General features: G+C 38.7%; 1 protein-coding gene across 1 annotated transcript in view; it reads left to right on the top strand.

Moving 5' to 3' along the window:
* Nucleotides 1-152: 152 nt before the first annotated feature.
* CPE (carboxypeptidase E) overlaps nucleotides 153-26,187 on the top strand; it is a 108,582-nt gene continuing 82,547 nt past the window's right edge. The window contains exon 1 of the mRNA XM_029236056.1: nucleotides 153-623. Coding sequence (XP_029091889.1) covers nucleotides 320-623 — 304 coding nt within the window. The 5' untranslated portion in view covers nucleotides 153-319. The remainder of the gene's footprint in view (nucleotides 624-26,187) is intronic.

Raw genomic sequence — 26,187 nt, 5'->3', positions numbered from 1 at the left:
GGCGCCATTTGGCTCTGACGTAGCTCCGAGCCCGCAAATCGCGCAGCTGCCCCCGGTTATCCGCAAATCCGGCCCGCGGCGCCGCCCCGCCCCGCCCCGCCCGCGCGCCCGCGCGCCCCGCCCGGCTCCGCGCCACCTCCCCTTCGTCCCGCGCTCGGCGGCGGTGCGTCCTGCGCTCCGCTCAGGCTCCGCGCTCGCTGCTCGGGTCTTCCCTCCGCTGTCTGCTCCAGGCCGCCTGGAGGCGAGGCAAGGGGACCTGCGGGCTGTGCGCCCCGAGGCGCCGGGCACACAGGAGGCCGCACGGGAGACGCGTGGCGCGATGGCTGGGCGAGGGGGCCGCGCGCTGCTGGCGCTGTGCGGGGCGCTGGCGGCCTGTGCGTGGCTGCTGGGCGCCGAGGCCCGGGGGCCCGGAGGGCCCCCTGCGGGCGCGAGGCGGCGCCGGCGGCCTCAGGAGGACGGCATCCCCTTCGAGTACCACCGCTACCCCGAGCTGCGCGAGGCGTTGGTGTCCGTGTGGCTGCAGTGCGCCGCGGTTAGCAGGATCTACACGGTGGGGCGCAGCTTCGAGGGCCGCGAGCTGCTGGTGCTCGAGCTGTCCGACAGCCCCGGCGTCCACGAGCCGGGTAAGGGCGCCGCGCTGGGTGGGCTGGCGGTGGGGGAGGAGGGAGAGGGGCACCCGGGGTGGACGATGGGACGTGGAGGGAGGGATGGCGATGGGGATTGCCGTCACCTAGTCTCGGCCAGCCGCCCTCCCCAGCCTCGAGGCCCCCCTTGGGTGAGCACAGGCCCGAGGGGCTGCGGCGGATGGAGGTAGGAGCTCAGCGAGCAAATATGCGCGCCTGCAAACCCGCTGTCACCCCCACTTCGCTGTACCGAAGACCGCAGGGAATAACTTCGAGGCCTCTGCAAGGAGGTCGCCCTTTCTTGCAGACAGGAGCAGAACGATAAGGTGCAGAAGGCAGGAGCTTGGAGGAAATGAGGAAAAGTCAATTATCATTTGTTTCCTAATTTCCAGTTTATTGGTGCTGATGACTCTACGTACCCGCCTCTACCTGTATGTGCGCATTAGGTACACGCGCTGCTGGGATACTCAGGGAATGTTAAGGATCTTGGCAACACTGGGTGGTAGAGGGTGAGAAAGTGGCCTCTGGCAGGCATTCCGATCTTGAAACTGCACACAGTTTTTCTAAGGAAAAAGGAATATTCCATTTTCTCTGCTCTAGCCCTTGGAGATGAGTAGTTTGTGACCAGGATCTTATTCCAACAGATGTTTCCATATAGCCATCTTATGCATCTTCCTCCTGAGTGTGTTAGGGCACGTTTTAACTTATGTTAAATGTTATGCATTTGGTATTAATAAAGAGGTATTTTAAAAAATGTTCTTGGTGCTTCTTTTTCATTGCTTTTTGGAAATGATATAACTCTTAAGGCCTGGTCTTATGTCTTATGATCATAAAGGTACTGTTGAAGTTATCTGGGCTAATGACATTAGCATGGGATGCTTGTTTTTTTGTTTTTAATGACAAAGAAAGCAAGAAAACAGGTAAAAATTCTCAATGTAGCGCCAGGTTAGTTTTACAATGATATTTATAAACTGAGAAGGGATGAAAATAGGTGATCGATGGAGACACTTTGATCCTGAACTGGAAATAGTATGGGTTGATAAATAATAAATCTTCAAATGGGAAATATCTCTTATCTTCAAATAATGTATACAAAAATGTGTAATTTTGCAGTCAAAACCCTAAAATCAGATCCTAGAAAACATTTTCAGTAATGCTCTCTAGCAGGATTCAGCATATAGAATTGGAAATTTGGAAAATTAATTTCGTGTTTGTATCTAAAGATAAAGAAAAATTTTAAATGTGACAACTCATTTTCAGTTATTTCAGATAATCAAAGTCAAGACATCCTAGGCTTAGATAAAGAGAATCTAAATATTTGTGATTCTCCTACCTACTTAATTAGAACCTTTTGTTATTCTGTTGTAGGTTGCTCCTCACATTTTGTTGTTTCTTCAAAGAGATTATATGAAAGCGAATGTTAACTTTTTGTTGTCTTGCTTCAAGTTTAGAAACAAAATTGTAAAGCGATATTACTGTTAGAATGCGATATGCTTTTGAAAATGAAAACCATAATTTTTTTCTTAAATATCCGGAATGTATAGTCTGTCAAGATCTGCAGATCCCTCTCAGACTACAGGCTCCATGAGGTAGGGCTGTATCTCCAGCATCCAGGCCGGGTCTGGCACATAGCAGACACTCAGGTCACATTAGGGAAAAAATGAATCAGTCATTTGCTGAATAACACAATGCCTTCAATGTTTTATTCCTTTTAAACACAAAATACACCCATTAAATTCATTTTAAGAAGGTGGACAAAGAAGCGTTTACATGTTAAATGAGGGAAACTAAGTTCATGGTATTACTTAATAAATAGAATACAAAATGTCTACCCATTGTATTTTTAAAGGTTGAAGTAAACTATTATGAGCAAACACTAAAAAACTATAGGGTGATTTCCCCCTCCACCACCTTTTTAGAGGAGCTGAGCAGGTTGGAAATCTTCAGGGAACTAGTGTTAAAAAAAATTCAACTGGGTAAATTTTAAAGATCTTATTGACTTTATTCAGTGATTCATGAATTAAACGTCATTCAGTCTAGCAGATAGAAAGGTGTTCTAAGATCTGTACAAAATGAAAGACTTTTATAGGCAGAAGGGAGCAGGAACAAGGAGGTTACACTAGGCAAAAGATGGGTTGGTTATCACAAGATTACTTTCTTTTAGGGAATGGCAGGGGTCCTTGATTACCTCACTTGTGCTGATCACAGGGTTCCTGATTGACCGGTTTAAGTTTCAGTTTGGTGATGTGGGACTTAGCATAAGTGACTCCATTTGGGGCCTATTGTCTTGTTTTTAACATTAGTGAATGCAGAGATCTGATCAGTATATGAGTTTGATAGCACTTGTGGGGATTAACTTTTTAGGAAGTTTTGAATGAAGGAAAGTATTCACCATTCTTAAATGGCCTTCATATTCGTTTTTAGATTAAAATATTTTAAGAAATGAGAAGGGAATTTCCATACTTATTTTGAGATAGAAATGGATGCAATCAGTGTGTTTTGAACCACCCACACACTGTAGATGAGGCAAGTCGTATGGGCTGTGCAGTGATACACAGGATGGTCCTTGCCCTGTGGGGGATTGAGAATTGGGAGGTTGGAGGACAGTGTCAAGGTGGTCAGTGCTGCAAGAAGGGAGTGGGGGGCCCAGAGAAAGGAGGCTGCGAACCTTAGGTCAGGGCATTTGGTTATTGAAGAATAGATGACAAGAAGGCAGGAATGTACAGATCAGTGAAATTTACCAATTCCAGTGTAGCTCATATAGATGTATGTTTTAACAGAGCCCCTGTTTTTGAAAGAGGGCAACTGTCTTCACTGTTTTCACATTATAAGTGTTTTGGGGAAGGTTAAAATAAGGTTTCTGATGATGCTATTCAGAAATAATATTTAGCTTAACAAGTTCATTTACTTGACTAAAACTTTGATCAAGTTGCCCGTATTCATTTTATCCTCCAACAAGAGAGAAGTGTCAGGTTTGTTAGTCCTCTTAGTCTAAATTCTTTTTCTGAACTTTAAAAAAATAGAGCTGACGTCTAAGTATTTATCATAATAGAAACACTCTCCCCAAACAAAACAACATATACATCAAGTCTTTCCCTGTGGTAGAAGTTGATGTGGTTAGATTTGCAGATTAGGGACAGAGGGAGTTCCTGGATCCCACCAGCTCCCTTCCTGAGCAGAAAAAAGTGATCATTGGACTTGTTTGGTACCAGGCCATGGGCTGAATTTGAACTGATCTCCTGAAAGTGATCAATTCTCTCAGATATTCCACATTTGAATTCATCAAAAGGGAAAGAAAATTCTATTTGGAATTGGTCAGGGAGGAATATCCATACCTATTCTGTCTGCTTGATTCCTGACCAGCTGGACGTTGGGTCTCAGTTTTCATTTTGATCACTTTGGAGGCCTGCACAAATCTACTGGAGGAGGGTGGTGGGTCTCAGCCATTCTCAGAAGAACTGCGCGTGGTCTTGGCCCCAGTCTCATCTCCTCACACATCATGAATCTGGACACCAGACATGGGGCTGGGATGGAGCCTTGGCTAAGATTGAGTCTCTGCTCTTGGGTATGTTCCCATGAGGTGTGATACCTGCCAAGCCTGATCATGTTTCCCGTTTTTCTTTCTGTTTGCTTATATTTTATACATTTAAAATGTTTCTACACATAGGGACTCATGTTCTCAAACCCAAATATATGCGCTCCTAGGCATGCATGGCAATTATTGCAGTACTCATAAAAGAAGCCTTTCTTAATTTATGTCTAAGCAATAGAATCTGTATTCCCAGACCACTCCTCCTAGGGTTAAACGTGAGTTAAGATTAGTTTGTTTAAAACACTAATTCTTTCACGTGTAGTTTAAGATTGCTCTTGGGGAGAATATCTGATTTATAGCTAAAATGTTATCTTAGAAACATTCTTTAGGGCATAGATTTTCCTCTCTCAAAGGCTGGAATGATTATTTTGGACTTGTTCCTCCCCAAATATGTTCACATTTAAAGTGTATGAATGCCAGTGTGCATTTGCCAAATATCGTGAGCAACACTAAATGCTGGCAAAATTTCTATACAACTCAAAAAAAAAAAAGTGGGGTTTTGGTTATTTCATATGGCCTCTTTTAATACCAGATTAGTGTGAATTAGTGGGCAATGATTACAGCTGAGTAGCACCTTACAACTGGTGAATATTGACATTAGATTCTGGAGAAGGATCTAGATATACCACATGTGGTCAAGAGTTATTTTTAGACCCAAGTGAGTCAATGTAGCTCTTGCCAGAAATAATGTACTTGATTGACTTGTGATTGGCCAAAGGAGGAGAGGAAATTGAGTTGACCCCTAACATTATATCCTGTACTCAGACAAAATAAGTGTCTTTCTATGGAAACTGATTTGAGAGGTGGCAAAGGAATCATCTGCCCGCATCTCCCTCATTGTGTAGCACAGAGGATATTCCAATACCCACCCACCTTTACCGTTCTTTGGGAAAGATATTTTTGACAAATACAAAAACAGCTCCAGTAAGAAGCGGTGATACATAAACCAGCTTTTCCCAAAGTGTATTCGATGGAATATTAGTTCAGCTTGGTTTGAGAAGGATTAAGTAAACAAAGATAAACAGGTTTATATATTGCAAGACTTATCAGAGCCTTTAATATGCTAATGTATGTTTCAAACCTCCAACTTAGATGTTTGCTGTACAGTATTTTCCAACCTTTTTCAGCATGGAACTCCCTTTTATCCCCCAAGGAGCTTATTTTGTACCTGGTATTGCACTAGTTAGAGAAGCACAGCACTAGCTCATTATTATTCATTATCATATTTTGAAGGATTGATTTGGTAATTCTGTAGCAGAGACACTCAAATAGGGAGTTCCTTAGGGGTGGGGAGCATATGTTTTCCATTTTTTTGCCCATAAACAGCTGACTTATTGATTTATGTAGAGTAAGCTCTTAAGTTATGCTTATTGAATTGAGAACATGATTTTTGAGGCAACGAGGCATAGGACAGATGCTTTCGATTGGAAAGATTAAAGTGACGAATGCATTACCATTGTTTTATTGTTACGTAGCTTCATGCTTTTAACTTCTGTGTACCTCCTTTTCTTGTCTATAAAATAGGAATACTTTAAAAACTCAAACCTCACAGGGCTGCTGTGAGGCCAAAGTAGTATAGAAAAGAATTTAATGAAGTTGCTTTCATCTAGTTATTAAGAACATGGGGTAATTTGTTAAAATGTTTCTTCCCAACTGGAAGTTGGTCTGGAGTGTGCTCCATCGGCTTTCATCATTGGGAGGGGGCCTCCTTGGTGTGTCATCACAGGAGACCTTGGATGCTTACCTGTTCCAGTGGAAGCCCATCTGCACAAGCCCGGCAGGCGGCCCTGATGGACTTCTACCCTCTCATCGTCAATGTTTCCTCGTTCACAAACGTTTGTCTTCTATTGATTTTTAAAATTTAGGACATTCCTGCTTTGCTTCAGCTTGACATCTTATTTTGCTTCATTCAATGGAAACAGTGTAAGTGTTCATCGTTATTTGATGAACTATATCTTCAGGTAGCTAAACAAATCTAGGGCAATTCCAGCATTTACTTTGGCAAACTAACTTATTTTTCTGAAGAATTTATAATAAAACTGCTCAGGTCCTGACTACTTTATTCTTTTACTGACTCAATGTAAGTGAAAGATCTTCGAAACCTCCTTTCTCACCCCTCCCTAATTTTCTTACCCCTACTGGGGTCTTTTCTTTGTGTTTCCACAGTTCTTTGAAGAGAGGTGAGGTAGCATCAAGGTTTACAGTATATGCTTCAATGTCAGGGGACCTGAGTTTAGATCAGGGCTTCCTATTTTAAACTAAATATTCTTGGGCAAGTCACTTAACTTCTCTCAAAGCCCCAGATTCGTCACCTACAAAATGACAATAATGTGATGATTAGATGAAGTAGTAAATGTAAAGCTCTTAAGTAAGTATGTCAACAATTATTATTATCTTTATTATGGCATTTTCTGTTGTTGGTATACGTGTTCCCCCGGTAAGCTGTGAGATCCTTGTGGTCAGGAGTTGTATTTTGCGCATTTCTTTATCCCAAATGTCTAGTTCTATGCTTAGGACATAGCAGCCACTCAGTGAATGTTTGTGGAATAATTGAAATTTCTCAAACAGGCAAGAATGGGCATCACAAAACAAAGCTGTGTTGAAGTTCGGTGTTGAGTTAATACATGTTAGCATGCCAGAAGCATGATATCAAGAAAGGATCGAAATGGTATATTCCTTATGTGAACACTTATATTTTGTTTTGATGCATCCGGTTTTGCATAATGGAGAAATCCATCTACTGCACGTCTTTTCGAGTGTGTTTATTGTAAGTGAAGTAGTATGAGGCTCGTTTCCTCTTGGCCTGTTTCCTCTTGAGACATTTTATTGATAGAAAGTTAAGCTGCTTTTTAAGCGTTAAATAAAAGTTCTGAAGATAATTAGTAAAAATTCACTTAGTAAAATTTTTGGCTTTTAAGATATCTATTCTGATTCCTTAGTATGGCTGTTTTACACATAGAAGCCATACATCTCCAGGTTTTAACTTTCCTTCCCTCATGAAAATGGCATTCAAATCATGCACTTGAAAATGCTGAAGAGGAGGAGATTTATCTGAAAGTTAGCTGATGGGTCAAATGAGCTCAAATTTGAGACATGTTTAAATTTGCTCTTTCCTTCCCATCTCATTAATTGCAGGAATTGCTGCCAGTCCATTGCTCTGCAAATGTTTCTTTTGAAATTCAGGATGTGGTGTTTTGTAGGCCTTCCAGCAGCCAGCCCTTTCTAATACAATGTGGCCTCAGAGAAGAGACTGTGTTGCCAGTACCTCTTACTGTGTTCCAATGCTTTACCTACAACTTTTAACTGTCCCTACGTAGTAACTTTTAAGGTGGCTCATGTAGAGAATTACAAAGTTGATTCTTAAACAAAAATAAATAAGTTAATTATGATAATAAACCCTGAAACAACATTCTACTACCGGTAAATATTTTGTTTTTTTAATAGAAATCTGTTTACTATGAAATCACTCTGAGCATCATAGTTCAATAATAATAATGCCATTCACTTTAAAGGTGTTTGAGTTCAAACAGAAGCTGTTTATTTAAAAAGTGGATACAGATTACTTATTTTTTAAATGGGACCTTTAACTTAAATCCAGGTTCTAAAAAAATCCCTTGCTGTGGTGATTCATGTCAAGGTAATTGGGAAAAGCAACAATTATCTCATGTATTTGCACATGCAGGCAGCTACTCAGATGTTCAGATCCCAAAGTGATGCCACCAGAATGGGCCTACACAATTTCCCTTCCTGCATAGCCTAAAGTATTCAAAACCAGAAAATCTTCCTTCACTGCCATTCTGTAATTTTTCCCCAAGGAATATCTTGTTTCTAGAGCTCAGTTCAGCAACTTGTACAAATCATAAGCTTTGACCATGAGTTCAGGGTAGGAAAACTTGAATATACAGGTTGGACCATCACATCCCTGACCAATGTCCTGAATACTGTTATTTTTATTTTCCTAGCCAAGGGGTAATTTTTAAAACAACCTTTTCTCATAACCTTTATAAAAATTGCTGTGTATCATTCTAAGCTAAAATTGACTTTCCAAGAGGAAAAGAAGCTGTAGGCTTTTGTCAATATAGCTAGTACTGTCAATTTAATTTAGGGAATAGTTAACAAATGCCCACTCTGTATATGCTATTTTACTCTATCTGCCGGTCACCCTTTTAAGAAGTTCCTTTGCATATTGAAATGTGTATTTGGGTACTGGTCTTGGATTCACTCTTTCGCATGTTGAGCTTAACTGACGTGTTTTATAACCAGTGGACATATCCCTTGATTCTACAGAATATATGCTGCATATAGATGCAAGGGTCAAATAGTTCCCTATACTATTCTTGATGTAGCAGATATAAAGACAGTATCTGTAGGTGAAACTACTGGGAATGTTAGACATTTGCAAAATAAAATGTTTTTTGCCCTTTTTGTGTTTTAGGTGTGGTGTCGGACATCTGATTTTAAAGTACAACAGATCTATTGAAATAGTTCCATTTGTCTCAAGTCGTGACATTGTTCAGCATAATTTTTTAAAATTTTATTGGAGAAAACCAGTGTTATTCATTGTGGGAACTCAGTAAATGTCAGGCCAGATTCTGCACATAATCAGCATCATGGGAATTAAGTTAACGTACTTTTGGAAACAGCACTAACTCTACGTAATCAGCAGAACCTATACAGCAAAATATTTAGAGAGAAATTGCTTGTTAAATGTATTTTCTGGAGTCAAATTCAGTTTTTGGAAGATGTTAAAGCAATATAAAATATAGGTAGATATTTCTCATGTGAATATTTTATAGATGTATAGTGACTAATGCTATATTGACACATGGACTGAAATACTGTATAGACATTTAGGTTTTGTCTAAGTCTTGACAGCAGGATAATCATGAGTGGAGCCGTCATTTTACAGTATTTTAAATTTCACTTGCATCTATAAAATACCCTTCAATTTAATTGTTTTTACTTCTTTCTATAGCTTTTATCAGGAATTGAAGAATTTTCTCTTTTATCTAAGTGGCTTATATGGAAAAAATCATTTCTCAAAAGTTTTTTTCTTTCAGGAAGTTTTCTTGGGCTCTTGTTGCCTTCTTTAAGTATGGTCAGATATTCCACCAGGATTTTAAGTATTTGGCCAAATTTGCCTTTACTTTCACGAGGATTCTGACTGGGTACCCACTGAGGCGGGTTTGGAGACCCTAACAGATGGATGTGCCCCTGCCTGTTCTTCTCCCCCGAACCCCTCTGCTTCCCCCTCTTCTGTGGGTATTAGAATAAGAAAGGGTCATTGTCTGGGTATCAGCTGGGAGGCTTTCATCTGATAAATGTGGGTCATGAACCCACTGGGACATGTGTTGGCTCATTTGTCAGCCATTTACTCGATGGTTCCCCATAAACAACCTCGTTTAGTCCTAAATGAACAGCTTTTTCATACCTATCACAGGTGAGGAATTAGATAATATTTACCTTTATGGGGACTTAAAGATGCAGGAAGAGTCTGCCTATTGTGGAAAAGTATTTAAAAGAAAAATTAGAAATGTGGATTTTCTTGTTTTTTAAAGATCTTGTCACAATGATCTTAATTCCCTCTGAAAAGTTACATAAATTGCTGATATTTATGGTGTTATTATGCTGTTATTTATGTTTTGGAGAATCTTGTGAGTCTTGAAATATGCACATTTTGGTTAAGTCTGTGTAGTCATCCCTCATCTACAGGGGATTGGTTCATATGTGTGAGTTATACACAATCTTACTGTATCTCTCAAACCCACGTTAGTGCCTAATTTGCTCTTCACTGGTACCTGTGGACTGGCCTGGAGAAACTTCGTTGACAGAGTATATTAATTTCACTTCAGTGTCTACATGGGGGGCTGTATGTTGAGTACAATGCTAGGCCCTGCACGAGTGGTAAAAGCCATGAACTATGTGATAAGTGTTTTTAATATTTTTGAGACCTCTTTTCCATTATTTCTAGATTTTTTGGTGTGTTTTTCATAGTTGATTCAAATTCCTGGATAGATGGGAGTTGGGGGCACCTGGTATTGTTCTAATAAACCATTTCCCCTTCTCTTTGGACTCTACTTCAGTTTGCACAAACTGTATTTTAAAAAGTGACATGTAACTTTTAGGAACATCAAGCATTTTTCCTGAATAGTTTTAAAACTTGTATTGTTGCTGTTGTTATTTTAACATTGAAGCTGAATCGCTGGCAGCGGTAATTCTATGACCTGTGTGCACAGGGAGAGGGAATGAATGAGAATGTTTTTCTGAAATGAATGTACAGAGGGTGAGACTGGCTGGTATTTTCCCCAAACTTATAGAATAAAGGTAAAGTGTTTATAGCCTCTGTAAAGACAGTAGCATAAGCAAAACATTCATACCCCTACCAGCATTTCCAAGAGGCCAAGAAGGCTCTCCTTTATAGCCCATACCACATTTTCCATGATGTCCTCAGTTCCCAGACCAAGGTAGTAACACTTTATTATTTTTAGACCCTACTAACAACTTGCAGGTATAAATCACCCGAATTGGACAAATCACCAAGAAAACTAAAGTCATTCATTCACTAGACATTTGGAAACACCAGATAGAAATGCTTTTAAATCAGTTCACATTTAGAAATCAAACTCTTGAGTACTGCAGGTCAGAACGAAGTACATCTTTCATTACTGTGTGTGTTATTATATTTGTAGTTCAAATGTATTTCACAAGAGTTGCCAAGTACCTGCTATATTAGTGATATTTTGCAAATTGAAGAGATACTTACAAAAGGAGCAACAAACAACAGTATTTTACAGAGTACTTAAGATGAAGATATTAATTCAATTTCCACAGGAAGTTGAGAGAGATCATCAAAGGAGGGCTTTCAGAAGGAGGCGGGGACTTGAGCAGGTCTTAAAGGATGAACCGCATCTGGAAAGTAGAAGAGAGGACTTCATTCTATGCCAGTGTAAGATCATTCACGCTTCTTGTGTCTTTTTCTCCACTATCCCCCATAGCGGTGACATACCAATATTCAGTAAGTATTGTGACAGATAATTACATTCCATTAACATGTGAAATTTCCACCTTGTTAGAATATAGTTTTTAGGGTGTTGTCCTTTAGGGTTGATTTCCCTCATCATGAGGGTAAAACTATTTGGGATGGAGATTATGATATATATATAATGATATGGCTATATATATCATATAATGATATGAAGCATATAATGTATATTGTAATAGGCAATAATTGATTACAATTCCTTTTCCCCTCTAGGTAGCTGTTATTGAACACTCTCTTGAAGGCATGGAGTAAAATGATGTCAAGTAATTTTGATTTTATTAGGTCAATTTCCAGCAGTTATATACTGCTCAATTCATGTTCTGTTTTGATTATGCATTTCAAAAACTGTATTTAACAAAAATAAGAACCACAGCAAGGAAGTACTATAGTCTGAGTTATTGAAGGAGGATGCAGCCCATAGCTGCATCCATGCCCTGCAGCCACTCCAGAGCATTCATCTAGCTGCTCTTGTCTAACACTTATATATGACCATGTAGTTTGTTGGATGCTTTTGGGAGAAAAATTCACTATGCAGAAATGTTTATTATTTAAAATTTCCAAGTATACATTTTTGATTAGGGTAAATTTATTTTGAATCACTCCTTGTGTTAAGCCCAGTTTTCATTAATGTTACATAGAACTGTGAACATTGAATTATAGTTTTTTTTTCCTAGCTGGAAGGAACACTTTTATAGATGAATAAATTGAGTTTCAGAGAGATTTTAAACAACCTGCTCGAGCTTGTGTAGCCTCGGAGGAGGCTAGAACCCATTTCCTGATACAGGAAGTTGGGCATTCTTTTCAGAATATTCCTCACAGCAATGTATACAGATGGGGGATAAACATAACTTCTGTGGCCCTTGAGGGTCATGAATTATTTACGTGGACTGAAGTCTGTGAGGGAGTGTACAGGAATGTAACTTATCAGTGTGTTTTCAATTTCTTAGAGCAGTTTCCTGACCTATGTGCTGTAATGGGTATGGGTGTTTCCAGGTGGAGGGACCGGGCCTGGGTGGTGGGAGAGTATGTTGAGTGGCAAAAAAATCCAGAAAGGATTGAAGTAAATCACTTTAGTATACTGTAAGTATATACAGAAAATATTATTTTTCTTGGCAGTAGAATCCTCTCTCAAGGAAGAAACAAGCTTTTGTTGAAAGGCTGTTCTGATGAACTCTTTTGAGGTCTGGGCCTTCAGGGCTCAGGAATGGGCTAAACTTACTCAGTTTAAATACATAAAAATATTGAATAAAAAGAAGAGGCATATTTTCAGAGGCTGGGTGGAGAGTCAGAGAGGGAGAAAAAGACTTAATGGCTGGTGGCTTACAAGAACTTTGGGGATAACAGACATGTTGAATGGTGACGTCACAGAATCTTCTATGCTCTGTGATACTTTGTGTGGTAGATTGCTTTGGGAGATGGGATGAAATACTTAATCTTGCTTCAAGATTGGCAAAACCAGAGGTTGTCCAAGGAAGGACAGTTACACAGAAGTTACAAAACAAGAACTTATTAACCTTATTAATAAAGATCAGATATATACTATACCATAGTGCTTCCTAGAAGACATAAAGGCAATTTTTTTGGAATGTCAGCCAGACATCCCCCATCTCACTGAACATTTACAGTGAAATCCCACATTCCTGAGTTGTGTATTCCAAATTGGGATCCTGATCCCAGGAGAATGTAAACACTGGGAGAGAGCCTTTAGGTTATGGTTTGTAAGCCAATTCGAGGTTCGTGTGCGCCAAGCAGAATGAATTATATGTTGGAGATTAGGGGCGTGGAGTATAAATAACTTAAATTGGGTGAGGTTTCCTTTCAGGAAAATAGTGCTCATGTTGACCTGTTCATGTGTCTGCATTAAATTTTAATGTTAAAGAAGTTATTTGTGCTGAAGAGGATTACGTATTCAGAATTTTTCCAAACCAACAATCAGCATACAGTTTCTTAAAGAACTTTCTTTCCATATTTGTGAATCCTTTATAAAACATTACTATGGTATAAGAATTATTGATATATTACATATCTAACAAACAGCCTATATTAAAAAAATAAATATGTATAGGAACTATACCTGGAATAAAGTGCCTCCTTAAATTATTGTTCAGGGGCTTCCCTGGTGGCTCAGTGGTTGAGAATCTGCCTGCCAATGCAGGGGACACGGATTCGAGTCCTGGTCTGGGAAGATCCCACATGCTGCGGAGCTACTAGGCCCGTGAGCCACAACTACTGAGCCTGCGCGTCTGGAGCCTGTGCTCCGCAACAAGAGAGGCCGCGATAGTGAGAGGCCCGCACACCGCGATGAAGAGTGGCCCCCGCTCGCCGCAACTAGAGGAAGCCCTCGCACAGAAACGAAGACCTAACACACACACACACACACACACACACACACACACACACACACAAAAGTATAAGGTAGAAAATAAAGTTTAACGATGAAATAGAAAGGCTAAACAAGCGTATTTAAATGTTGTGAAAATGAAACGAGTATACTTTTTCTCCCTCATACTTAAATAATGCTTAGTATATGTCAAGTACTGTTTAAAGGTTTAACTCATCTAATCCTCAACCCCTATGGAGTTGATACTATTATTAACCCCATTCTATAAATTAGGAAGCTGAAGCGCAGAGAGATAAGTGATTTGTTCCCTTACCTGAGAGATCATGGGCTTATAAGTGGCAAAACCAAGATACGAAAAATATATTTATATATAGCTACATTGTTAAATAAATACAAAAAATCAGTGCATCAGATACCATTTGCTTCATCCCCTTTCCTTCTTCTGAATTGTCTCCTTTCTTCTTGCCTTTCTCCCTTTCCTTTTTGGAGAATTCTTCTTACCATGTGATTTGAGTGGGAGCTGCTGCCATGTTCTAAGATACCCTGTCTCCTTGCTTCCAAAGTAAGCCTCCTTTCCACCCCCCCCATCATATCTTGATTCTACAATATATTTCCAAACATTATTTCAGATACCCTGCATTTTCATGAGGTAAAACAAGATCATCTCCCTTGGGGAAAATTATCATTTCAACTTAAAAATGAGGCTGTATTAAAAGTAAGATTTAATTGTTACTTTGAACATTCATATTGGGTATCTTAGGTAACAATACAAATGTCATTCTGGTCTTTCCACATTATTTTTTTGATTATTCTCTTGAGTCAGATATAATAACAGACTGATAAGAGTATGTACTGGTGAAAAATTTCTAAGACAGTAACATTTGTCATTATATTTAGAACTGTTAGCCTGCAAGTATATGCACATACACACACCCCTTTAAATGGAGTGTGTTTATCTAGGAAGTCAATAAAGTTAGAAACTGAATGTACATAAATATTTTTAAATAGAAGGGCAAATGGCTTTTCATAGGTAGACCTGTTTTGAGATGAGTGAGAAGATCTAGGCAGTTCTTTTAGCTGAAGTATCTGATCATAAGCTTGGAGGATACTGGAGTTTTAAGACGGGTGGCCCATTTATCTTGAAAATCCAGTATTTTTTCTGAACTAGATGTTGCCATGGTGACAGAAAGGCTTAGCAACTGAAGACTAATTTCATTGGTTGAGTGTCTGCAGACTTGCTTGTTGAGTAGCATTAATATGTTGCCTCCTGCTGTTTTGTTATTGAGGAGACCATCTGGCATTAGCCGTATTTAAAGGTACAGTTCTGTTGGACAAAGAATACCGGGTGACACACACTGAGGCGTTAAAAATAGGTTTTGCTGGCGTTCATTGTTTTAACTAATCAGTGACTAAGAAGTTCTACTTCAAATCACTGCCTATTATAGCCAATTAGTAATTCATAATTCTAGGCTATGACACTAGGAATGAAAGGGCTTTACTTTTGAGCTTGCTTAAGTTATACAAATTTAATTGTTTAAATGTACACCTTTACGTGGTCACATTATTTTTGATGTACCTAAAAATGGACCCATTCAATAAAATGTTCTCTCACATTGCATGTCCATAAACTATATAGTTAGAGATATATTTTTCAAAATAATGATTACTAAGGATGCTTAATATGTCAGTTTTTCTTTTGTATTTGAGGGTGATAAACATAATGGATTTTCAAGTAAGGAATGAAAAGGTGTCAAGTGCATCTATTACACCAATGACAACTATCCATTCTAAATAATAAATAGCTGTTGTGTATCTATTAAGAGACATACCCTAATTTTAAGGAGCTTCCAATATAGTAGGGAGGATAATGTACATGTTATGTACATGTTGTGATAATCAAGACAGAATATGTCTTAAGGACTTGCAGTGCCATAGAAATACAAAGTTGAGTTTGAGATTAAAGAATGGCGTGGGACATTCAGTAGGGATACCAAGAAGTCCCTGTGGAAGAAGTGGGGCCCGATTGGCCAGAATCTTAGCCAGTGTAAGATGAAGGGAGAATTCTAGAAGAAGCAGTAGCATTCATTAAAGTTATAACCCCCACCTCTCTAAGAGTGGGTTCCCACATAATGTGCAGTGAATACTGACAGAACACTTTGTGTCTAGGGCTTACTGCATGTGTAGTAGAAGCAAAATCTTAACAGGTAGGCTCTAACCATACCTTGACTACCAGGCTGAGGGTTTAGATGTCATCTGTGTGGCAATTTGTAGAAAAGAAAACGTACAGATTGCTGGTTTACAAAGAAGGTAATGTGCAGTTTTGACAGGTTTGGTGATGTGTTGTGGACCAACTCTTGGAGAGAGATGTATGGTCCTTCGTTTGAAATGAGGATCTTCATTTTAGGAGAAAGTTTTGAGGACAGAGGAGAAGATTTCAGACTCATTTGTGTGACTGGTGAAGGTGAAAGTGGTGATAGTGGATGAGACCACGAGGGAGAGAGAATAAACAAAAGAGAGAAGGTGTCTCAGGGCAGAAACTTAGGATATATTGATGATTTTAAGGTTAGGAGAGGTAGATGAGAGCAGAGAGTAGTCAGAGAGATAGGGACAATTGATAAAATTCAGTGCCTCAAAATCACGGCAAGAGAGAGTTTGAAGGGCTAGCGGCGTAGGACAATGCAGATGCTGTGGAAGTGGCTGAAGCAGAGGACACTCATTCTCTGCCTGAGCTGGTTGGAAATCACTGGTGCCATTTGGGGAAGCAGTTTCAGTAGAGTTGAGAGGAAGGAGCCAGACAAAGGAAGAAGGAGGAAGTGGGGGGCGGGTTCCCCTCCAACAGTAACCTTTTTGTTACCCATCAATCAAACCAAAGTTCTTGAAAGACTAGTCTCTCTCTCTCTACCTCTTCATCGCACATTCATTCTGAACGCACAGCAGTGTGGCTTGCACTGCATCTCTCTGTTGAAACTGTTTGTATGAAGGGCACAGGTGACCTCTTTACAGGGTGTCCATGTGTCCTGGTTTGCACGGGACAATATTCCATGGTCCTGGGATATTTGCTAATAGAGCCCTCTTTCACTTTGAAAACTGTTCAGGTTTGGATGATAAGTTCTGAGTCACCCTAGCTCTTAACCAACAATTCCAGTGAGCGGTTTTCAACCTTTACCTTACTTGACCTTACTTAATTTTTTTTGCTTTGTGGGTTGATCATGCTCCTTAACTGTGACTTGAAATTCCTTTTCTCTGACTTGTGCTGGGTAACTCTCCTGGTTCTCCTCACATCTTCTCAGTATTTTCCGAGCTCCCCTTTTGCTCAGAATTCTGTTCCTGTTTTTTCTCTTTTTATTATACTCCCTCTCTGTGGACAAGCTCATTCTTAGAGATAGGTACAGCTAACCATAAGACAATAACTGCAAAATATCACTGTAGTTTCTCTTCTTGAACTTCAGATTTGCATATTCATCTGCCCAGTGGACAGTTTCGCTGTAAGTGAAATTCAACGCGTGGGCAAGAATTTGAGTATTGGAGTAAGACAGACATAGGTTGCCAGCTGTGCCATTTAGTTGCTTAGAAGCCTTAAAGAAGATATTTAATCTCTATGTGGCTCAATGTTCATTCTGTAAAATCAGGAAACCTCTCACACACACATTTATGTAGGGAGAGAATGAGATAGCACATGTAATGTGCCTTATGTCGTTCATGGCACATGATAATCTTTAGTAAATAATGGGGACTGTTATTATTCCCCAAACCTCATTCTCCTACCATATATCCCACCTTGATGAAATGTAGAACACCTACCTGTCTGAGTGGAGGAGGGTCCATGGTTGCGGGAACACAAAATATTTTTGAAAAGACTGAGTGTTACTGCAATATATGAGACCCTGAAAGCTGGACAAAGAAGCTTAGAGACGATGGTGGATAATAGGGGCATCTGTAAGCTTTTAAGTATAGGGGTGGCTCTATGAAAAGTGGTGTTTTACTAAACTTAGTTATTTTATTATCAAGCCAGATGTATTAAAAGTTGGGACAGGGAAGAGGGCCAGGAGCCTGTTGAAATAATAGTGGCATAATTTGATGAGGACTTAGAAGAGGGTGGTGACAGTGGGATAAAGAGGAAAAGATAGGTAGGGGAAGGTGATAAATCTGTAGATTACTTTTTTTTGTATCAGTTTTTCAGAAGACGATAACTTCATTGATATATTTATTAAAGATTTAGTAAAACTTCATTATAGATCAAGATATCATGATTTTTTTGAGCCACTATATGTGTGAGAGAGAAGGAGAATGTGTAATAATGATGGAAAATGTCTTCAGCCGGATTCACCCACTGTTTACTTAGGTGTTAATTTGCCTCTTCATATCTTGCATGACTTTTGTAAATGACTGTTTCCAGTTGTGATGTCTTTATTATTCTTACAGTTACAGAGACTTCTCCTGTTACATAATTCACTTTTGGAGGATATTTGTACCTCAAGTGATTCTGGCCTGTTACATGTTACCATGTGAGTTAAGATATAGACTTCCAAATATATCACAGAAAGATTTATCTCTACTGAAGAGGAGGAACGATTCGATATGGAAATCTAATAAATTTGGCAAGTTGAAAAATGGAAAGGAGAAAACTACCTATGTCTTTAAAGTACTTGTAAAAGTTTTTCTTTTTCTTTGGAATAATTATTGCTTTGAAATCTGGAATGTAAATTGTCAGACTTCCTCCTCTTTTCAAGATTTGAAACAAATACTGGGAGATGGTCTTGAACTGAAGTGTAGACACACCAAATTTGAGCTCAGATTTAAGAAGTCCAGCACTGGGAAAGAACTAAAAATGAATGGTGATTATGAAGAGTTTTTAGGTTGCTACTTGATTCTTTTGTAGTTCTGTATAACTATCTAGACAAGATATTAAAAGGAAAAAGCTGAAGGGTGAATGGATATGATGTATGTATATCACAAAGAAGACCATCACCACCTACCAAAACAACAAAGATTCAAATGAGCAAAGCTTGAAAAGAAGACAGTGTGAGAAAATTGAGATAAAAATAAATCTGCATACTTGAGGCCATGAAACACATGTTCCAGAAGACAACTTATTAGAATTGCATTAAGTAAAAACTAATGTTTGCATACTAGAGGGGAAGTAATGTGGAATGGTATAAAAAATGGTAGAGAAGTTTATTTTTGTAGAAACTGGGAGTTGAAATAGACAATCACTAGGGCCCCAGCTCCAAAATCTTGCCATTACTATTAATGTGACAATGGTTTAATTTTTGAGCAAGATTTAAATGACAATATATGCCTTGGGAGATGTATTTTCTGGTTGCTAATGACATAAAAATATGAAGTCACTAGCCCCTTGTAATTCACATTTTTAATCTCATTTTCATCTTTTTAAAAAATTTCCTTTGACACACTGTAATCAAGAAGAATATAATTGAACTGACGTCACAGTTTTTTTCCCTGAGATTTCAGTCATACTGTTCTCAAGCTGTATCCTAAACCTTGCTTCTTTTATTTTAATGGCCAAAAAGCCTTGCTGTTTTATTATTTTATTACAGTATATTTATTACAATAAATTTTATTTATTGAGATAGATATCACACACCAAACAATTCACACATTAAAGGATGAAATTCATTGGTTTCAGTGTATTCACAGTGCTGTGCAGCCATCACCACAGTCAATTTGAGAGCATTTTCATCTCCCTAACGAGGAACCCTGTATCCATTAGCAATCATTCTCCATTTCCCCATTTCTTCCAGCCCTCGGCAATTACTAATCTACCTTTTGTCTATATAGATTTGCCTGTTCTAGGTATTTCATATACATGGAATCATACAATATGTGTCTTTTGTTAACTGGCTTCTTTAATTTAGCATAATGTTTTTAAGATTCATCCATGTTGTATCATGTATCAGTACTTAATTCATTTTTATTGCCAAGTAATATTTCTTTATATGAATATTCCACAATTTATCCGTTCACCTTGATAGACATTTGGATTGTTTTCCACTTCTTGATGATTATGAACAATGTCACTATGAACATTCATGTACAAGTTTTTGTGTGGACATACGTTTTCATTTCTTTTAGGTATATTCCTAGCAGTGAAATTGCTAGGTCACATTGTAACATTTAGCTTAACATGTTTAGGAAATGCCTGACTGTTTTCCAAAGTGGCTGCACCATTTTACATTCTTACCATCAATATATGAAGGTTCCAATTTTTCCACATCCTATTGACCTTGTTATTTTCTGTCATTTTGATATGGCCATTCTACTAGGTGTGAAGTGGTATCTCATTGTTATTTGATTTGCATTTCTGTAATGGCTAATGATGTTGAGCATCTTTTCATGTACTTATAGGCCATAGTTATATCTTCTTTGGAGAAATGCCTTTTCAAATCTTTTGCCCATTTTTGATCAGGCTTTTTAGTGTTAAGTAGTAAGAGTTCTTTATATATTTTGGAATCAAGTCTGTTCTCAGACATGTGATTTGGAAACTTTTACTCCTGTGGATTCTCTGTTCTTGATGGTGTTTGAAGCACAAATGTTTTTAATTTTGATGTAGTCCAATTTATCTACTTTATCTTTTGTTCCTTGTATTCTTGGTGTTACATCTGTTACATCTGTTACAACTGTTGCCTAATCCAAGGTCACAAAGATTTACACCTATGTTTTCTTCTAAGAATTTTATAGTTTTCACTCTTTTACTTAGGTCTTTGATTCATTTTGAGGTAACTTATATATGGTGTAAGATAGGGGTCCAGCTTCCTTCTTCTGCATGTGGATATCCAGTTATCTCAGCACCAGTTACTGAAAATTATTCTCTTAAAATAACCTTCCCCCACAGTATTTTCAGCTGTCATGAATGGGTTTTATTGGTTTCCCCAGATATCAGGGATAATTCTGTGAGGTCAAACTTTTCTAAATCCCAGACTACAATATGGGAGGAAAGTTAGCTATTTCCAACTGAAAGGAGTTATTTAGCAAATAACTGCTATAGTATAAAGTTTATGTGGGTACCATAACTTATTCCCAGTGAGTTTTACAGAATTTGGGAGATTGATGGGATATTTATCTCTAACAGAGAATGGAATTCTTATTGTGGCAAAGATATGGCAGGAATTTGAGATTATAGGAGGGTCATTTTGAGACAAAGCAGTCAAGATTACTGACCTGGCATATTACCTCATTGGTGTTTTATGTGACTTTCCTCCTTATGCATTACCTGTATCTTTCAGTGGTGTTGCTTGCAGGTACATTACCATTTGGTTCCCAGGGATTGTGTCTATTCTTCTCATTCCATTCAGTTCATTTCATTCAATTAAGTAAGTAAGTATGGAGGGCAAAGTATTTTCACAGTGTTGACTAGACACCAGTTTTGAAGATACAAAATATAAAGGCAGTAGTATTTACTGAGGTCTTATTAAATGTCAGGCATTGTTTAATATTCTCTCCATTTCACAGATGAGGAGAGGCAACTCAGAGATGTCAAATGACTTGCTTAATGTCGTCATCAGTGGTACAGCAGGAATTAGATTGTCTGCTTCCAAAACCCAGACTTGTTCAAATATACCAGAGGTTCTCAAACTTGACCCTGCATCAGAAGCACTTAGAGAACTTGTTGAAACATAGGTTGCTGGGCCCTACCTCTAGAGTTTCTGATTCAGTAGATCTGATTTGGGACATGACATTTTGCATTTGTAACAAGTATCCAGGGATGCTGATGCTGCTGGTCCAGGGACCACACTTTGCGAGCCATTGTAAGACACTGTCGTGATTCCGCTATGTATGATTCCTGATACTCAAAGAACTTTCAGTTGGGATGGAAGGAGACTTGAGAGAAAATAATATAAAGTCAATATAGATAAAAGGGGCCTAGAGGGCACAGAGGAGGGAAACATTAATTCTGGTTAGACAGTTGGAAAAAGTTTCTGTAGGAGGCATTATGGGAATGGATTAATTTATGGGTAAACTCAAGAATGGGAAGAACAGGATCATATGTTAGCTCTATTTTTAGTTTTTTAACGAACCTCTATACTGTTCTCCATAGTGGCTGTACCAATTTACATTCCCACCAAGAGTGTAGAAGAGTTCCTTTTTCTTCACACCCTCTCCAGCACTTATTATTTGTAGACTTTTCAATGATGGCCATTGTGACCAGAGTGAGGTGATACCTCACTGTAGTATTGATTTGCATTTCTCTAATAATTAGTGTTGAGCATCTTTTCATGTGTCTTTTGGCCATCTGTATGTCTTCTTTGGAGAAATGTCTTTTTAGATCTTCTGCCCATTTTTTCCTTGGGTTATTTTTATTTTATTTTTTTGATACGGAGCTATATGAGCTGTTTGTATATTTTGGAGATTAATCCCTTGTCGTATCATTTGCAAATATTTTCTCCCATTCTATAGGTTGTCTTTTTGTTTTGTTTATGGTTTCCTTTGCTGGGCAAAAGCTTTTAAGTTTAATTAGGTCCCATTTGTTTATTTTTGTTTTTATTTTCGTTACCCTAGGAGACAGATCCAAAAAGATAATTGCTGCGATTTACGTCAAAGAGTGTTCTGCCTATGTTTTCCTCTAGGAGTTTTATAGTATCCAGCCTTACATTTAGGTCTTTAATCCATTCTGAGTTTATTTTTGTGTATGGTGTTAGAGAATGTTCTAATTTCATTCTTTTACATGTAGCTGTCCAGTTTTCCCAGCACCACTTATTGAAAAGACTGTCTTTCTTCCATTGTATTTTCTTGCCTCCTTGGTCCTGCAATCCCACTCCTAGGCATATATCCAGAGACAACCGTAATTTGAAAATATACATGCACCTCAATGTTCATTGCAGCACTGTTTTCAATAGCCAAGGCATGGAAGCAGCCTAAATGTCCACCAACAGATGAATAGATAAAAAGATGTGGTATATATGTACAATGGAATATTACTCAGCCATAGAAAAGAATGAAATAATGTCATTTGCAGCAACATGGATGGACCTAGAGTTCATCATACTAAGTGAGGTAAGCCAAACAAAGACAAATATCATGTGATATCGCTTATATGTGGAATCTAAAAAAAGGATACAAATGAACTTATTTATAAAACAGAAACAGACTCACAGACATAGAAAACAAAGTTATGGTTACCAAAGGGAAGTGCGGGGCAGGATAATTAGGAGTTTGGGATTAAAATATACACACTACTATATATAAATTAGATAACCAACAAGGACCTACTGTATAGCACAGGGAACTGTACTCAATATCTTGTAATAACCTATAATGGAAGGGAATGTAAAAAAAAGAATGCATGTATTTACATATATATGTATAACTGAATCACTTTACACCTGAAACTAACACAACATTGTCAATCAACTATATTGCAATACAAATTTAAAAAGTTAAAAAACCACCTCAAGCCTTTGCCTCCAGCTGGTGAAATCACGGAGCAGAACTATCATGTTTGTTTTGTCACAAATATGCCTAGAGCTGCTGAGCTGTTGAGTGCATGGGCAAGCTTATTGTGGAGGGGGTGGTGGTTGGGGAGTGGTTGATGGGAGAAGTACAGAGAGAGCAGCTGGACTGTGAATCTGAATCAGGAAAGTAATGTGAGTGAGGCTGGTTATAATCTTCTATCCCAGTCGGGTTCAGTGAATTGACGCCATTTGTATGAGAGACTAAAAATAAGTAATGGACTTAATTTGATGATTCTTTTTGGCTTTAAGTCTTTCAAAGTACAAATGAAATCTCGATAAAGAAAATATAAAAATAGCAGTGTATCAATGCTTTTCTAAGAAGCTATGAAATACTGTGGTGATCTCGCTCATCCTGCAGCAGACATGAATGGGCCAGTCTTTATTGTTTTACACTATAGTTTATTTAGACTTTATGCTCACCTAGTAACCTTCATATTGCTGAGTTCTGTAAATTCATTGCAGAAGCAATATTAATGGGATTTACAGAATCTCAGGATTGTGTACTGGTTGCTCCTCTATCAACCATACAAGGCTTTTAAATTAATAAATTAAAAAAAATCAGAGATGTTAATGGATCAGTCTTGAACTGTATGAGCAATCCATTTCAGAAGAACAATTCAATTTATAAGCATCAAAAAATAATCATTGACGCCCAGAGCTATGAACTGATCCCTTTTTGATGCAGCCTGACTATTAATGGTCCTATTCACAGCTGTGCCCAAAGTAGAACTCACACCCTTGCTGGGTGAGTAAATGAAAGAGACCAGTAACTCTCTCAGCTGCCAAAGACCCAGCTATTAATGGAGATTTATTTTCATTATACATTTGGATGGATTCTTGTCATCCCAGAATGTGGTGAAATAGAATCTCAGTACTACTTGAGTTGAGACAGAGGTTTTATAAGTTTGCCGCTATTAAAAAAAAAAAAAGAAAAGATAACTAAGGGGACTGGACCAAATTTGTCTTCACTTTTGTTCCTTTCCCCAAATGGAAGGTGGAATAATTTACTAACAGATATTTTAAAGACTTAACTGAAAGCCTGGGATTAGTTTAGATAATGAGAAAATCTTGCTCTAAATTTCTTTTCTTTTCGCTTATGGTGCTACCTTTTGCCCCTTAGGTACATGGTTTCTGTGTGTGTGTTGGGGTTCCCTTTCTGTGGATGCTACCGGATTGAGGCTAAAGGACAACAGTTCAGCAGGAAGCCTGGTTTGGGGGATGTCAAAGGTGATTTCCGGACTACATGGGGAGATGAATCCAGGACCAGAGAGAGTATGAATGGAGGGCATTACTGTCTTTCAGACCTGAAGGAAATAGGGGAGTGATTATTTCAGCATTACCGTAAGGGATCTTGACCACACTATTACTTAAGGTAATAATCTAGCTCATTGTTTCTGAGAGTTGGCCTTTTTCTTCTCTGGAGGAAATACTCCTGCCCTTTTTCTCCTCTGTGAAGAGAAATTATTAAAACAAAGAAGTATTATTAGGGAGTTTTTTTAGTCACATAAGAGAGGTGCCATCAGTACTTGTTTATTTAAGAATGGCCTTTCTTTGTCAACTTTTTTCCTCCATCTTTCCCATTTTCTCTTCCTTTTCCTCTTTCTCCCTCCCTTTCCTCCTTTCCCTCTCTCCCCTCCTCCTAACTCCTTCCTGCTCTTTCCCCTCAACTTCCTATAATCCCTTGTTTCATTGAGTTTATCTCATTCTGGGGCTCACAGTCAACCATCTGGTAGAATCCACTTGACATTGAACACAGTTGGTCAGTCAGTGCCATAGAAATTGCTGAATGGCCAACAACAGCCTTGATCAATGAATGTACCTTCCCCTCCTTATTCTCCATTGAATGAAGAGGGAAACCAGGGTTTCCTCTTTTTTAGGTATGGCCGCTTGAATTCTAATTCTTTATGGTACACAGTGGAAACCTTGTGATGTGATTGAAGCTGCTTTCTCATGGGCATCTAGCTGCCTGTCAGGGGGTAGGGGTACATGGCAAACACATTTTGTTTATGATCAAGTGATTAATTCAGTTTTATTCAAAGTGAAGAGTTTGCCCTTGTTACAGTATATGGTGAATTGTTCAGTGGATTCTGGCCCTGCTGGATGAAGCACTACACCTGTTGCTGATGATTCGAGGAGAAAACCCTTCTTTACCTGAAAGAGTGGGGAGAGGGGTATGTGGAACAGTAGGGTCTTAGTATCTCTAAATTCCTCCACGAGAATGATCCCTCTCTTCAGATATGAAAGCCCTTTCTTTCTACAGTGGAACCATCTTTTTTGTAATCATTCATAACTTTTGGCACAGCAAGTGGCTGCCATCACCCAAGAAACAGCTCTTCTGGTGTAACAGCGTCTGTCCATGGAACAGCTTTTCTGGTGGAACAGCGTCTGTTCATGTGCAGAGCAGATTTAGGTGATGTTAGAGGGCATTTGGGCCCCAGCCAGCCTGAAACTTATGGTTAACAAATGCATTCAACAGAAGGGGTTTTGTTTGAAAGAATAAAGCACATTATGGAAAAGGAAGAAGCAAAGGAGAAGGATGTAAACTTACATTTTATGTTTAAAAGAACAGATGTGCTGTTAACAAAGATTGTGGATTTTTTTAGTACAGTTTGTTGGTGGGGAAAATTGGAGATGATAAATACATTTTATAGTTATGGTGACTCCTTACAATTACATAATCCTTTATAATTTTCAACTTAATATTAACATTAATAAGCACTTACTACATACCAGGCACAATTCTAGATGCTAGAGATAAGGCAATAAATAAAACAGGCATTATTCCATTAAATCCTGTCAACAAACACAATTTATTAGGTACCAGTACTATCTCTATTTCACATATTAGGAAACCGAGGCACAGAAAGGTGACATAACTTGCCCGAAGTTTCATAGAGAAGGCAGAGCAGACAGGATTGGAACCCAGACTTTCTCACTCCCGAGTCGGTGCTCCTACGCACCGCATGGCCCCGTCCAATGCAGTCAGCACCCCGACTGTGTGGTGTCTTAGCCTTAATGATGGCCCATGAAGCAGGCAGGGCAAGTATTTTTCTCCACATTTAAAAAATATGAAAAAATTAAAAATTCAGAAAGTGCCCTATTTGAAGAGGTACATCAGG

This window comes from Monodon monoceros, unplaced genomic scaffold (assembly GCF_005190385.1).
Source record: "Monodon monoceros isolate NGI ecotype Baffin Bay Population unplaced genomic scaffold, NGI_Narwhal_1 Super_Scaffold_20, whole genome shotgun sequence".
NCBI lineage: Eukaryota > Metazoa > Chordata > Mammalia > Artiodactyla > Monodontidae > Monodon > Monodon monoceros.
The sequence above is the reverse complement of the archived record's forward strand: the minus strand, read 5'-3'. Positions and strand labels throughout refer to the sequence as shown.